This window comes from Peromyscus maniculatus, chromosome 23 (genome assembly GCF_049852395.1).
Source record: "Peromyscus maniculatus bairdii isolate BWxNUB_F1_BW_parent chromosome 23, HU_Pman_BW_mat_3.1, whole genome shotgun sequence".
NCBI classification, from domain to species: Eukaryota; Metazoa; Chordata; class Mammalia; order Rodentia; family Cricetidae; genus Peromyscus; species Peromyscus maniculatus.
The window spans coordinates 15,119,778-15,134,216 of record NC_134874.1 but is presented as its reverse complement, the minus strand read 5'-3'; the positions used below and the strand labels follow the sequence as shown (position 1 = coordinate 15,134,216).

The 14,439-nt window shown below is 49.3% G+C and overlaps 1 protein-coding gene across 3 annotated transcripts; it reads left to right on the top strand.

Moving 5' to 3' along the window:
- Positions 1 to 10: 10 nt before the first annotated feature.
- Il31 (interleukin 31) lies at positions 11 to 12,902 on the top strand. 3 transcript variants are annotated; one of them, XR_013047587.1, is made up of 3 exons: positions 11 to 404; positions 1,132 to 1,313; positions 2,037 to 2,199. XR_013047587.1 is itself a non-coding variant. In XM_076560394.1 (3 exons), exons 2-3 carry the CDS (start codon positions 10,901 to 10,903, stop codon positions 12,628 to 12,630), a joined length of 450 nt encoding a protein of 149 aa, XP_076416509.1. In that variant the 5' UTR covers positions 11 to 404; positions 10,881 to 10,900; the 3' UTR covers positions 12,631 to 12,852. The 3 variants fall into 3 exon arrangements, 2 of the variants coding, with proteins under 2 accessions (XP_076416509.1, XP_015853146.3); XM_076560394.1 differs by lacking the exons at positions 1,132 to 1,313; positions 2,037 to 2,199 and adding exons at positions 10,881 to 11,026; positions 12,307 to 12,852; XM_015997660.3 differs by lacking the exons at positions 11 to 404; positions 1,132 to 1,313; positions 2,037 to 2,199 and adding exons at positions 8,777 to 10,765; positions 10,881 to 11,026; positions 12,307 to 12,902.
- The last annotated feature ends 1,537 nt before the right edge of the window (positions 12,903 to 14,439 follow it).

Here is a 14,439-nt window from a genome sequence, read left to right as displayed (position 1 = left end):
TACCCTGGATGCAGAGAGCAGGTGGAAGCCAACTTATCCCAGTTATCCAAGCCCCCAGCTAAGCGCCTACCAGGCCGGCTGCGAGCCCCTTACAACAGCAGGTGGTGGGCGCCTCTTAGGGGGATTCTTTCTCTCCTCCCAAAGATCGCCCGTCCCCATTCGGCAGGTCAAAAGAGGCGACATGAGTCCAAGGTTAAACATTTTAGGACTCCAGTTAGGGGATTCCAGCGTGGTTCTCCCTATCTAACCATTGGAGCGCCAGACCCATTTTAGACTCATCCAACCTTATCTTGCCATCCCCTGAATCGCCTCCTCCACATAGCAGGGACTCTCCCTCCGCCCGTGGTCTCTGAAGTTAATGGGATGAAATGACTCTAATTGGGAAACGTAACATCTTTGTTGAGGTATGATTTATGTACCCTAAAACTCAAAAGTGCCCAATTCTGTGATTTTTGTTGTATTCATAGCGCAACTGTAATCTGCTTTTTACCACGGTGATCTTATCGTTCCTCCTCAAGTTGCAAAGCATGAAGCCAACAGCCATTCTATCATCTGCTCAGCCAATGGCAAGCGGTGATTCACTTTGGGTATCTATGCATTTGCTGGCTTCTTCCAAAGGTAGAGCCATATTATGCGAGATTTGTTGTTGTTGTTTTCAAGACACGGTTTCTCTGTATAACAGCCCTGGCTGTCCTGGAGCTCACGCTGTAGACCAGGCTGGCCTCGAACTCACAGAGATCCGCCTGTCGCTGCCTCCCGAGTGCTGGGATTTTTTTATTTTTATTAAAAGATTTTCTATTCATTTTACATACCAACCACAGATCCCCCTCTCCTCCCTCCTCCTGCCCTCCAGCCTCCCCCCACAACCCCACCCCACCCCCATTCCCACCTCTTCCAAGGCAAGGTCTCTCATAGGGAGTCAACAGAGCCTGGTACATTCAGTTGAGTCAGGACCAAGACCCTCCTTCTCCCGGCATCAAGGCTGCATTAGGTATCCCACCATAGGCACTGGATTCCATAAAGGCAGAGTGCTGGGATTAAAGGCGTGCACCACCCCCACCCCCCACCCCCACCCCAGTTGAGATTTTATTTTTTTTTATGTCATTTTGCTTAATTTGTAATGTTTCCCAGAGTCATCCACGGAGCCCAGGCTGGTCTCAAACTCACTCGGTAGCGGAGGAGGACCTTGATCTGACCTGCTCCCCCCACCTCCTGAGTGCTGGGGCTCCGAGCATGGGCCATCGCACCTGGCTTCATATCTGTCTCATCGCGCATCAGGCTTCATTACAGTCTTTTCAGAATTTAGTTTATGTGTGAGTATTCTGCCTGCCTGTAGGTTTGTGTACTACGTGCAAGCCCACTGTCTATAGAGCCACAAGAGGGTACTGGATCCCCTAGGACTGAAGTTCAGACAGTCGTGAGCTGTCATGTCAGTCCTGGGAAGTGAACCGGGGTCCTCTGGAAGGGCAGCCTGAGCTCGTAACTGTTGGACCATCTCTCCACGCCCCCCACCCCAATTAGTGGTTTTAAGTTTTACTAAAAGCAAGTGACAAATAACTAAAAGTAAACATCTGGAGAGCTTATTTAGACTTCCCCTTGGCTTCAGGATGTGGTCCGTCCGGGACAGTCCGGTGACCGTAAGATTCATGACAGAAGCCCCCCTGAAGACGCCCCTGGCATCCTCAGCCCCTGTTTCCCCTGTCACCGGATCCTCATCCACGTTTCAGGACAGTGCAGTCTACCAATCTACTCTCACTTTTTCCTGAGTGCCACGCTGAGACTTCTACCGCAGAAATGTGTTCCAAGTTCCCTCACAAAATTCCTGTGACCTCAAGTTTACAAACCTACAGATTCTATCCAGGCTTATCTTTGTGCCCTTTCCATGGCTTATGAGGATGCCAATCACTTCCTCTGCCCTGAAAAACCACTTCTCATCTCGTTCCATGACAGCTTCCTTTTCTTTTGGGGCGTGTCTTCTTGAATTGTACACCGAGTCACCTTTTTTTTTTTTTTTCTTTCTTCTGCTGATGGCTCAGGTCCCGGGACTCTACAAATGACTGCCACCTCTTATGGTGGTCATCCGCCATAGGCTTGCAGTTGTGCCAGGCATAATATACTGATGGCTTCCAAATGGACATTTCCAGTCCCTCCTTTATGTTGCAAATCCAAGTCCAGTGCCCTGCTAACCATCTCTAGCTGGCTTTTGTTGTTGTTGTTTTCAAGACAGGGTTTCTCTGTGTAGTTTTAGAGCCTGTCCTGGATCTCACTCTGTAGACCAGGCTGGCCTCGAACTCACAAAGATCCTCCTGTCTCTGCCTCCCGAATGCTGGGATTAAAGGCATGCGCCACCACCACCTGGCTGAGCCATCTTTTCTGAGTTTTACCTCTCCCACATTTCTCCAGTCCACATCTCTTTGCATCCCCCTGTTGCACTACCCTGGCTCATCTACGAATATGTGCTGTTTGAGATCCAGTCAAGACATGCTTGGCGTCACTAAAGGGCGCAGAATATAGGTCAGAGATGGAAGCCTTGGAGATGTCCAAGAAGAAAAGAGCCAAGCAGGCATGTGCTCAGCCTAGAACCCTGAGAAGGCGCAATCGGAAGGACAGAGCGTCTCATTACAGAAAGAGGAAGAGGGGAGATTTTGGAAGGCAGCTGGGTTTACCACTGCTCTGCCAGATTGGATTTTTGTTTGTTTTGGTTTTAGAGATAGGGTCTCATGTGTAGCTCTGGCTGCCTGGAACTCACTACGTAGACCAGGCTGGACTCAAACCCACAGAGATCCGCCTGCCTCTGCCTCCCGAGTGCTGGAATTAAAAGTGTGTGTAACCATGCCTGGCTCAGACTGTATTTGATTGTGTGTATTAATGTTGTGTGTGAGTGGGGAGCACCCCCATGTGGAAGTCAGAGGGCAACTCTGGGTCCTCACTTTCCTCTTTGGTTTAGGCAGGATCTCTACTGTTCACAGCAGCCGACACCAGGCTAGCTGGTCTACAGGCTTCAGGGAGCCTCCTGTCTGCACCTTCCGGCTCTCAGTAGGAGAGCTAGGGTTATGGACACCTAAGACTGTGCCCAGCTTTATGTGGACTCTGAGGATTTGTCCTCATGTCTGGACAGCAACTACTGATCCATGGAGCCATCTCTGCGGCCCCACACTGAAGTTTTATTTGTTTGTTTTGTTTTTTGTTTTTCAAGACAGGGTTTCTCTGTGTTGCTTTGGCTGTCCCAGAACTCACTCTGTAGACCAGGCTGGCCTCGAACTCACAGAGATCCACCTGCCTCTGCCTCCTGAGTGCTGGGATTAAAGGTCTGCACCACCACCACCCAGCCCAAAGTGAGGTTTTATTTCAGAAAGCAGAAATGGGTCTGGGGCTATAGCTCCTTTGAGAGAGCTTATTTTGTATTCCTAAGGACCTGAATCGAGTCTCCACAAAAAGAAGGTGAAATGGTTGGTCCTTATGGCATAGTAATGGTCGGAATTCTGGCATATCACAGAGGAGGTCATGACAAATGAAAGCCAAAAAGAACCAGTGAGGCTGACAACGTGAGGTCCCTGGGGATTGTATTATTTCTCTCTTGTTAACTATATGTTTGCTGGACACAGTGGTGCACTACAATCCCAGCTCTAGGGAGGTGGAGGCAGGAGCAGCACCAGTATGGGTTACCTAGTGAGACCCCCTTCCCATAAAAAAAATTATCTGCACAAGGCTGGGCGTGTTGACACAGTGGCATGGAGGAGGGAGGACTCCTGGCCCCACCCCTCCCTGAGGATTTATGGAAATTCGACGATGGAGACATTTTCCTCAGTGGTATAGCCGCTAATGCGGTTATAAACAATTTACCCTGTTCCTGTAAGAAACCCTCCAAACAAGACATGCAAATAAGGGACACTAGCTGGGAAAAAGAAGTGGATCAGAGGAAGAGGAAGGGAGACAAAAGTGTGTGTGTGTGTGTGTGTGTGTGTGTGTGTGTGTGTGTGTGATCAAAATACATTATACATACACACACACACACACACACACACACACACACACACACGAAAATGTCATCATGAAACCCATTATTATATAAAACTAATATATGCTAATAAAAACAATCTCAGTTCTTGGGAGGATGAGGCAGGAGGATTATTGTAAGTTCAAAGCCTGGGCCACACAGTGAGTTTCAGGTTAGCCGGGGCTACAGAGCGAGGCCCTTATCTGAAAAACAAAGCATACAAACAAAAGTTCAGAGTGCCGTCGGTGGACCTTCTGATCCGTCTCGTATAGACCCGAGAGGAAGCTATAGGCCGGGACTCCTGTTCTCAGCCGGGGTTCAAGGTCTTGTACCAAGCTCCCACCTTTAAGTCCAATTTGTTTGCTCTCATACATTCCACCGAGGCACCTCTCTCTCTCTCTCTCTCTCTCTCTCTCTCTCTCTCTCTCTCTCTCTCTCTCTCTCTCTCTCTCTCTCTCTCTCTTTGGTTTTTTGAGACAGGGTTTCTCTGTGTAGTTTTCTTCCCTGTCCTAGATCTCGCTCTGTAGCCCAGGCTGACCTCAAACTCACAGAGATCCACCTGGCTCTGCCTCTCAAGTACTGGGATTAAAGGCGTGCGCCACCACCGCCCAGCTGAGGTACCTCTAAGTCAGCAATGGCTTCTAACTTCACCTCAATGGAATCTCTGCCTTTCTCTTCTGTCCTAACTTTATGTGTGTCCAACTGTGTTTATTCTTTGAGACAAGGGTTTCAGGTACCCAGGCTGAGCTCCAGCTTGCAGTGTGGTAAGGATGACCTCGAACCTCTGATCCTCCTGTCTTTGCGTCCTGAGTACTGTGCGCACCTCCACTATCGGTGTGTATGATGCTGAGAATGGGCTCCGGGACTCTGCACACTGAAGACGTTCTCCACCAACTAAGCCATAGCCTGTTTGTTATATATTATAGGGTTTCTGTTTGTTTGTTTGAGACAGGGTCTCTTGTAGCCCAGGCTGGTTTAGAACTTGCTATGTAGTCAAAGGTGACCTTGACCTTCTGAGGCTCCCATCTCTCCACCTCCAAAGTTCTGGAATTATAAGTACGGACCATCAGACCTGCCTTACTTCAGCTCTGTTGGCTGGTTGGCTTCTGGGATGGACCCACAGAGCCCCAGAAAAGATAGGCAAGCCCTATACCGTGGTACTACATCTAGTCCGTAGGGCTCACATGATTGCACCAAACCAATTCAAGTATCCGGATAATTTCTACACCTTGAGGTAAACTGATCACTAAACCTGATCGAATCTCCAGGGTCCCTTTTGCCATGTAATGAAATATAGTGGACATAAATGACAGCGGTCAGAGTCCCGCCCACTGCTGGCTTTACCAGAGGGTTAGATTAAGTTGAGGTTTGGTAAGAGAGGCAAAGAGCAAGGGTTAACCACTCTGTGGAGAAGCGTGGCTGAGGCAGAGTTGGTGGGTATGCCTGTAACCCCAGGCAGGAGGATCCCTGTGATTTTGAGGCTAGCCTTGGCTACATGGTGAGTGTCAAGACAGGCTGGGCTAAGAGTGAAACACTTCCAAAAACTAAAACCAAAAGAAGCATGGGTAAAAAAAAAAAAAAACCACAAGAGAGCAATTGGAAGCAGAGGCAGATTCGCGAGTGACAGGATTCCTGGCTGTGTGACCTCTGTGGTGCATCTTGAGGACTGTGAGCTGCCCACACCTGACCTCAATTCCGAGCTCTGGATTCCAGCGCCATGGCTCATGTGTCACAGAACAGACAGGTTCCCGATGGCAGCCAAGTGCACTCTTCCTAGCAGGGACTCTCGACTTCTCTCCGCAGACTTCTCTTTCCTCATCACAGACCATCTGCCCAGCTGCTTCCTCACCACCCCGGAAGTTATCCTTGGTTCACTCATTTCCGAATGTGTGCCCTAATTCTGACACCTCCCTCTCCGGCTACCCTGCTCCCGTCCAGGCTGTTCTAGCCTCTCACTTGGGTACCTGAGTAGCTTCTCTCAGGCTGCTCACGTCCATCTTAGATTCCTACGCCTCTCTTCACTCAGCAGCCTATTTTTGTCTCTCTCTTCAGAAGCACGCCAGATCTGACATGTCCCTATCTAAAGCTATCTGGTGGTGTCTCATCGCACTTAGAAGAAAACCCAAGTTCTTTATCGTGGCCTCAAGGACCTTCGCGCTGGGCCTCTACCCACAGTTCCACCACCCTCCTTCTCTGCCTCCTCACTCCAGATACCTTGGCCTTCTTCCTGTCTGTGGAAGAATACCACACTCATTTCTGGAGCTGTCTATCCTCTACCTGGAACACTGTCCCAGACTGTCCCACAGCTGTTCTTATCCTGCAGGTCTCAATCTTAATCAGCCAATCAATTAATTGCTAAGTCAGTTTTTTTTTTTTTTTTTTCTTTCAGATGCTCTCATGCTGAAGCCCAGGCTCACCTGAAACATACTATGTAGCCCATGCTGGCTTCAAACTTCCCGTGAACCGTCATGCCTGGCTTCAGGTCTTAGTTTAAAGGTCTGATCTGTGGGAGACCAGCTCCCACATTTATTTACCCCAGGGACTCTTGAGGAGTGAGAGATAAGAGATTTAGATAGAAATATGGAGGAGAGAGACAGAAACGCAGGATAGCCTTCAGTGGGCCTGGGTACTTACCCACCAGCTTCTTCTGCCTCTAGTAAAGGGCTTTTAAAGGAATGCCCAGGGGTGGAACAAAAGACCTCCCCTCACCACCACCCCCCCCACCCCCCGGCACAGCCTAGTGCAAAGCATCCCAGACACCTGGTGACCATGCACGTGGTCCAGCCATCCCCTAATGCAGCCCTGCTGTGTAAAGCAAGCTCAGATCTCACTAGGAAACCTCTGTGGGCTCCCATACTGATCCCTTGACTTAAGGTATTTTACACATCACTCTCTAGCCAATCATGCAATAGTTATTCCTATTTTTATTATTGCTGGGTCTTTTCTTATTTGTGAATGCTTTTTAATCCTTCTTCTTACCCCTTAGAGTGCTACGTCCTTAAAGACAGGGACTTGGATGCGCTTGTCTGTCAATCTTCCTGAGGACCTAGACGAGGACATAGTTGACATTTAAAATAAGACTAAATTGGGGCCAGGTGGTGGTGGCGTTGGCGGCGGCGGCGGCGGCGGCGGCGGCGGCGGCGGCGGCGGCGGCGGCGGCGGCGCACACCTTTAATCCCAGAACTCTGGAGGCAGAGGCAGGCAGATCTTAGAGTTCGAGGCCAGCCTGCTCTACAGAGTGAGTTCCAGGACAGCCAGGGCTACACAGAAAAACCCTGTTTCAAAAAACCATAAAAATCAATCAATCAATCAATTAATTGGGAGCTCGCTTAATTCTCTTTCATGGCACCCCCAGGTGGTCAGCTGTGTCAAGATGAAGCTGAGTATCTCCTTCCCAGTCACTGGCTGTCAGAAACGCATTGATGTGGATACTGAACGCAAACTTCGTATTTTCTATGAGAAGCCATGGCCACGGAAGTAGCTGCTGATGCTCTGGGTGATGAGTGGAAGGGTCATGTGGTCCAAATCAGTGGCGGGAACAGCAAACAAGGTTTTCTCATGAAGCAGGGTGTCTTAACCCACGGCAGAGTGCTCCTGCTGTTGTGGGAAGGGCCGCCACCTTCTCCTCCTCCTCTTCTTCTCCTTTCTTTTTCTCTTTCTTTCTTTCTTTCTTTCTTTCTTTCTTTCTTTCTTTCTCTCTCTCTCTCTCTCTCTCTCTCTCTCTCTCTCTCTCTCTCCTTCCTTCCTTCCTTCCTTCCTTCCTTCCTTCTTTCTCTCTTTCTTTCTTTCTCTCTCTCTCTCTCTCTCTCTCTCTCTCTCTCTCTCTCTTTCTTTCTTTCTTTCTTTCTTTCTTTCTTTTTTAGCTGAGGATCAAACCCAGGGCCTTGCACTTGCTAGGCAAGTGCTCTACCACTGAGCTAAATCCCCAACCCTCTTCTCCTTTCTTTATCCTTTATTCTTTTCTTTCTTTCTTTGTTTCTTTTCTTTTTTCCTTTCTTTCTTTTTTGTTTTTTTCTGAGACAGTGTTTCTCTGTGTAGCCCTGACTGTCCTGGAACTCACTCTGTAGACCACGTTGGCCTCAAACTCAGAGATCCACCTGCCTCTGCCCGATTCTGTTGGGATCAAAGGCACGTGCCACTACTGCCTGGTGAGTGAGAGGCATTCTTCTTGTTAGGTGCCGAGGAGAACTGGAGGGCGGAAGCACAAGTCTGTTCAGGATGCATTGTGGGTGTCAATCTGCGTGTTCTCACCTCGGTTACTGTAAGACAATGAGAGACGGACTATTCCTGACTGACACGTGCCACTGTGCCTTGGCAGTGCTCCTGACCATTGCACCATCTCCCCAGCCCCTCCCGCCACTGTGCTTTTTATAACCTAAGATCTGGGTCTTTTTTATTTTTATTTTTTTAAGATTTATTTATTTATTTCCGTCTCTAAAGGAGACGATGTCCACTAAGATGTTGTCAGAAACCCTTAAACAAAGAAGGTGAGAGGCCCAGGACCAGTGTACCCAAGATCCAGTGTCGTGTTCCTCCAGAGTCCTGTAACAGACGCTGACTCGTAGTGCTCTGAAGAAACGACACACGAAGGAAGATGAGAGGCCGCAGAAGATGCTAAACGTTTGGTCAAGAGAATGAAGGAAGCCAAAGAAAAACACCAACAGCAGATTACCGAGAAATGTAGGCTGTCCTTGCTGAGCGCTTCTGCTTCGAAGTCTGAGTCCAGTCAAAAGTCTGGGTGGCAGTGGCGCACGCCTTTGATCCCACCCAGTACTTGGGAGGCAGAGGCAGGCGGATCTCTGTGAGTTTGAGGCCAGCCTGGTCTACAGAGCAAGATCCAGGACAAATAAGCTGGGCATGGTGGTGAACACCTTTAATCCCAGCACTGGGGAGGCAGAGGCAGGAGTATCTCTGTGATTTGAGATCAGCCTGGTCTATGCAGTGAGTTCCAGGACAGCCAGGGGTACATATAGAGACTGTCTGAAAAAAAACCCAAAACCCAAACCAACCAACTAACAAAAACAAAATAAAAACCCCAAACCTCCAAAAGGAGTAACAAATAAATGATCAGACCCTGAATCTTCAAAAACAAACAAAGAAGAATAAATGGGAGGCTAGAGAGCTGGCTCAGCATCTGCTGCTCTCACAGGGGACCTGACGTCAGTTCCCGGTACCCACGTTGGGTCGCTCACAACCACCAGTAACTCCAGCTCCAGAAGGATGGATACCCCCATTCTGGCCTCCCCAGGCACTGGCAACATACATCCACACACAAAATAAATCTTATCAAAAGGAATAAATGATTTCACTAATATATTTTTGGAAACACTGGGTATTAAATGCAGGTCTTTGGGCATCTGATGGAAGTGTCCACCAGATCAATACAGCGATCAATACAGCGATCAATACAACGGTTTCTTCTTCTGTGATATACACTCTCACTCTGCAGCTCCCTGGGTAGACAAGGCTGGCCCCAAATTTGCACCAATTCCCCCTTTTCTGCTTCCTGAATGCTGGGGTTACAAGCATGCGCTACCACGCCTTGCTCAATAACTCGTATCTATTTAAATTTATTTTATGTGTATGAGTTTTGCCTGCATGCATGTCTGTGCACCACGTGCGTGCCTGGTGCCCACAGAGATCAGAAAAGGGTGTTGGATCCCCTGAACCTGAGCCAAAGATGGTTGTGAGTGGCCACGTGGGTGCTGGGAAGAGGTCCTCTGGAAGAGCAGCCAGTGCTCTTAACCACTGGGCCATCGCTGGTTAACCAGGAATAATTATTTTTGATTTTTTAAAAAATAGTTAAAGGATATTTTTATTTTAAAGATGATAAAAGAATGTCTCACCTGCTTTGTGTGTGTGATTTGAAACTCGGTCGTAAATGTTTCTTCAAAGCTCAAAAACATTAGTTTATTTTTCAGACAGTGATTTTTTTTTCTATATGACCCAAACTGGCTTTGAATCTGTGACCTTCTTGTCTCAGCCTCCTGAGTGCTAAGATTACAGGTGTGTGCCACCTCGCTTTGTTCCAACAATGAACTGTTCCCGTTACTTGGGAAATGGAAGACATCGCCACCAAATAATTCTTGAGCCCTGGTTGTGGTCCTGGAGCCAGAAGTCACGAGGACGCAGGTGAGAATCCGGGGGGCAAGCATGGTAGCGTGGAAGATCACACCTACGCTGTGCTCGTCGGAGCGATCCCTATTCACCGGCACGGATGTGCGTCAGGAATGCCCACAGATGGACCACTCTGGAATTCACAGTGACTCTATGCCTACACGGGGCCTCCCCGAAATTCCCTGCAGGGCATTTGCCCCTCAGCCCTCGTCAAGTCATTTCTTCCTCAGTGGTTGTACACTTCGAGCTCTGGGCTTCAAAATTTCCTCTCATTAAGTCAACGAGCACTTTCCAAGAAGAAAGAGATGCCCAAGATGCGTGTGCCTTCCTGTGCGGTATGTGTGTGTGTCGGTGTGTGTTTGCGCGCACGCGCATGCACAGTTGTGACTCAGGCCTCTGCCTGCCTTGAGGGTAACCTCAGCGTTTCCTTCCAGCCCCGCTTTCCCCGGGGCCGTGGCTGGCAGCCTTTTGAAAGTGTTTTCTGGAGAAAAGCTGAGCAATGGTTTTGCCATGGGCGGGCCTTTGATCTCCTCCTCACGCTGGCCCTTTATATATTGCCGGGTGGCCATGGCGAACCCATCAAGCTCCAGAGGCCACGAGCAGAGCAGGTTTCTCTCCAGCCTCTCACCGTCGTCATGATCTTCCACACAGGTACCGCTGGCGCGGGCGCTCCCCATGGCTTCAGCTCCATGGCTCTTGTCATACGAGGGGAATGAGACAGGGACGGCCGACCCATGAGCCTTCTGGCATCCTTCTCTTTCTCCAGGACCAACGAAGCCTGCCCTGATGCTGCTCTGCTGCATGGGAACCTGGCTGGCCATCTGCAGCCTACCCTTTGGTGCACCAACAGCAAAGATCGGAACTATACTTGAATTCTTGAAAGGGGACTTGGAGGAGCTTTATAAAAACTATGTAAGTGCCCTTGAGATTCCTTTTCCAAACCACTTCTTTAAAATGCCTTATTTTGCTCTCCAGAAAAGCTATCCTTTCTCGATGTGAAACCAGCTCTAGAGGCCAGAGAGGAATGGGGAAGAGTCAGAGAGGCTAGGGTGGGATGTTTATGAGGGGGTGCATGCACTAACAGAGGAGGCAGAGGCAGACTAGTCCAGGGCCCCAAGCCCCAGCCACGTCCCGAAGACTACAGGATGTGTGCTCACAGCCTTCTTTATCTCACATCTGCCTGGCTCACAGTCCCACGAAACGAGCGTTCTTACTGGAAGTGCATCTTTTAGAGATGGGCCAGCTTGATTCAGGAATCCCCTGAGAGCAGAAGATATCCTAGGGGAGGCAGGTTGAGAAAATCCTCCCGTGGGCCTCTGGTGCCTCTGGCTAGTTTAAGGCAGTTACCTAACTGAGCAACTCTCTGTGTGTGCTGTTGGAGCTTTCTGGAAGGCCCTCTGCCTTGGCAGACCCTGGCAGGATAATAGCACAAGACCCAGTAAGTGAGAATACTTCACTTCCTCGGGCCCTCTTAGATAATGTCAATTAAACAAATAATACCCAAACTGGAAATGACACTGACTGACTAGACTGGCATCGACATTGTCGTCTGCCCTGGCATATAAGCTTTACCCTTGGCTTTAGTAGACTCAAAGGTAGAAGAGTCAGCTGAGGCCGATGGGGTCTTAGCAATTTGGTCTTACCCCAAAGCTGTCAGTTTTGAGGAAGAGGGAGGGTAAGGAAGGACCCCGAGTCCTTCATTGGTTCGAGAAACTCTCCCTAGCATCTCAGAGGCCTTTGCAGGCACACATGAACCACCCTCTCTCAGCAAGTGGCATCAGCGGCATTCAGACAGAGGCACGAGGAGGAGGGAGCCGCATGGAAACTCAGATGAACCCCCTTTTCCCACTTACCTCAGCCTCAGCATCTGAGAGCAGGCTGCAGAGGGCTGGCGTGGCTTCAGCCAGATGGGGAGAGGAGCAGGAGCGAAGAGTGCTTATGAGGACCCTTAGGCAACACTAACATGGCCGACCTGGGTGGGTATGCCTTGTTGGCCAGCTCACAAACCACCTGTGCCTCCGATTCCTGAAGACGCAGGGTTAGTGATGGTCCAAGCCTCACCGGGTTGCTGTACCAATTAGCTGAGGTCGGAGTCAGGCTAGACACAGAGGAAGCACTGGGAACGAGCAGTCCAGGTCTCTAGCAGTTATTACAAGCCTCACAGTATTTCAAACCTCTTCCTCTTTTTACAGAGCAAATGCCAGGCGGCTGGGATGGACACTGACGAGTCTCTCCAGCTGCCATGTTTCACCCCGGGCTGCGAAGCGTCAGCCAACATCTCAACCATCAAAGCCTATCTGGAGGAGGTCGAGAGGCTGAACGAGAACAATATAAGCACAGCTCATGTCAGAAAACGGCTGGACGACATCAGCTGTTCCGACCCACCGAAACCAAGCGTTTCTGGGCCCGAAGACTTCTATGAACGTAAAATCTTTACACTGACTGTCTTTAAGAGGCTCTCAGACTGCATGGCAAAATTGGGGGCTAAGAATGATACATCCGGAGTGATGGGGTAGATAGAGCTCCAGGGAAGAATCCCAGCATCCTCAGCAGCACCTGTCCTGGGAAAGCTGGCCTTGCAATGCTGGAATTAACTCGAGAGAGATTGAGCCATTGTGACAAGCTTTGTTATTTATGATGTCTTTATTCTGTCCACCCAAACCTTAGTCTTCTGCCCTTGCGGGGGCCGGAAGTGGCAGCTGTATTTATTTATTGGTATTTATGTACTGAGTTATTATCGCTCCTTGGAGGAGTCCTCAGAGTCTATTTAATAAATTATATTGACATGATCTCCTCCTCTGGTTTGGAGTTTGTGACGGCGCTGAAATCAGAGGGTGGGAATCCAGCCTGGACGGCGTTGCTGAATGGGAATGTTCTGGAAATAGCCAGTGCTTCTGTCACCATTTCCCTCCACTAGATAGACTTACGGACAAATAATGCCAGCATGCACCAGGTGTCTGTTCAAAGACATTTTCTTTACTCCAGGTCGTAAGCATGATCACTGTCCTTTTGATATGCAGGCTGGGAAACTGAGGCAAGAAGTCACTTAACCACTTACTCAGGTTGACACAGCTGCTTAGTGGTCTAACCCAGATTCCAGCGTGCACTTTATTATTCTACCCGACCTTAGTCCTTCCCTGGGTAGTGACAGGGTCTCGGGGGGCCTCGACGCCACGCCTGGTCCAGGGCAGTAACTCAGGGTCCATTGTACAATCCCCACTGTATCCCCAGGGTCTTCCCACCTCAGCAGGGCTTCCTCACAGCAGACATGAAGTTGGCCGCTTGAGTAAAAGCTGACAGGGTCCTCAGTGGGCATCTGGAAGGAGGGGGGTCTCAAAGGGACTGGGAACCTTCACCAAGCCGCATGTTGGAAACACAAAGCCTTGACCCCCCACTGCTCGCTTGCATGGTCTATGCATGGGGCTAGCAGCTTAGTTTTGTTTGTTGCAAGGCCGGGGTTTGAACTCGGGGCCTTGAGCATGTTAGCACTTAAGCCTAAGATAAACTGTCAGCCCGGGTCGTCCTGGTTCTGAAGCCTCCTGAGCCTACCACACTAATCGTGAGCCAACCAGCGCTTTCATGGTCTCTTTAGGAAAACCGAGATCCAAAGGAAGAGAAGATGTGATATGATAAAGGGCACATAGAAGGGGAGATGTGGTCAGGATTCGGAGCTGTGGAGTGAGTGAGGAGTCAGACTTCCCATTCGTTTTCTCTTTGTGGTTTTTCAAGGAAAAACTAAAGTAGCCCTGGCTGTCCTGGAATTCGCTCTCTGGCCTCGAACTCACAGAGATCCGCCTGGCTCTGCCTCCTGAGTGCTGGGAGAGGCAGGTGGATCTCTGAGTTCGAGGCTAGCCTGGTCTAGAGAGCGAGATCCAGGACAGCCAGGGCCACACAAGAGAAACCCTGTCTCCACAAACCAATACACACACAGAGCAGGAATGAGGAGAACAGGAAAATCATCAAAACACTTCAGTAATTCCCAGGAAAATATGAAAATTAGAGGAAGCTGGCATGACTTCACATATCTCCCCTGTAACGAGCATTTTTAAATGCGATGGTTTGCAAGAATGTCCACAAATTCTTGCTTATACCTCCTTCCTGCAGACATCACCGAGCTGAGGGTTCACGTTTTTTGTTTTTGTTTAGGAATTAACTCAAGAGAGATCATGCCATTCTTACTAGCATTGTCATTTATGAAATGTTTCTCTCCAGTCCACTGAAACCTTCTTTTTATATCCTTATTGGGTGCAAGAATGCAAGTTCTACTTTGTGGGCTGGGGAGTGTAGTTCTGGCTGTCCTGGAACTCAGTATTTAGACCCAACTG

Coding starts and splice junctions, on each gene's coding strand:
- Il31 (XM_015997660.3), top strand. CDS start 10,420: ATGCCCAAGATGCGTGTGCCTTCCTGTGCGGTATGTGTGTGTGTCGGT. Junction 10,766..10,880: donor CGTCATGATCTTCCACACAG/GTACCGCTGGCG, acceptor CTCTTTCTCCAG/GACCAACGAAGCCTGCCCTG. Junction 11,027..12,306: donor AGGAGCTTTATAAAAACTAT/GTAAGTGCCCTT, acceptor CTCTTTTTACAG/AGCAAATGCCAGGCGGCTGG.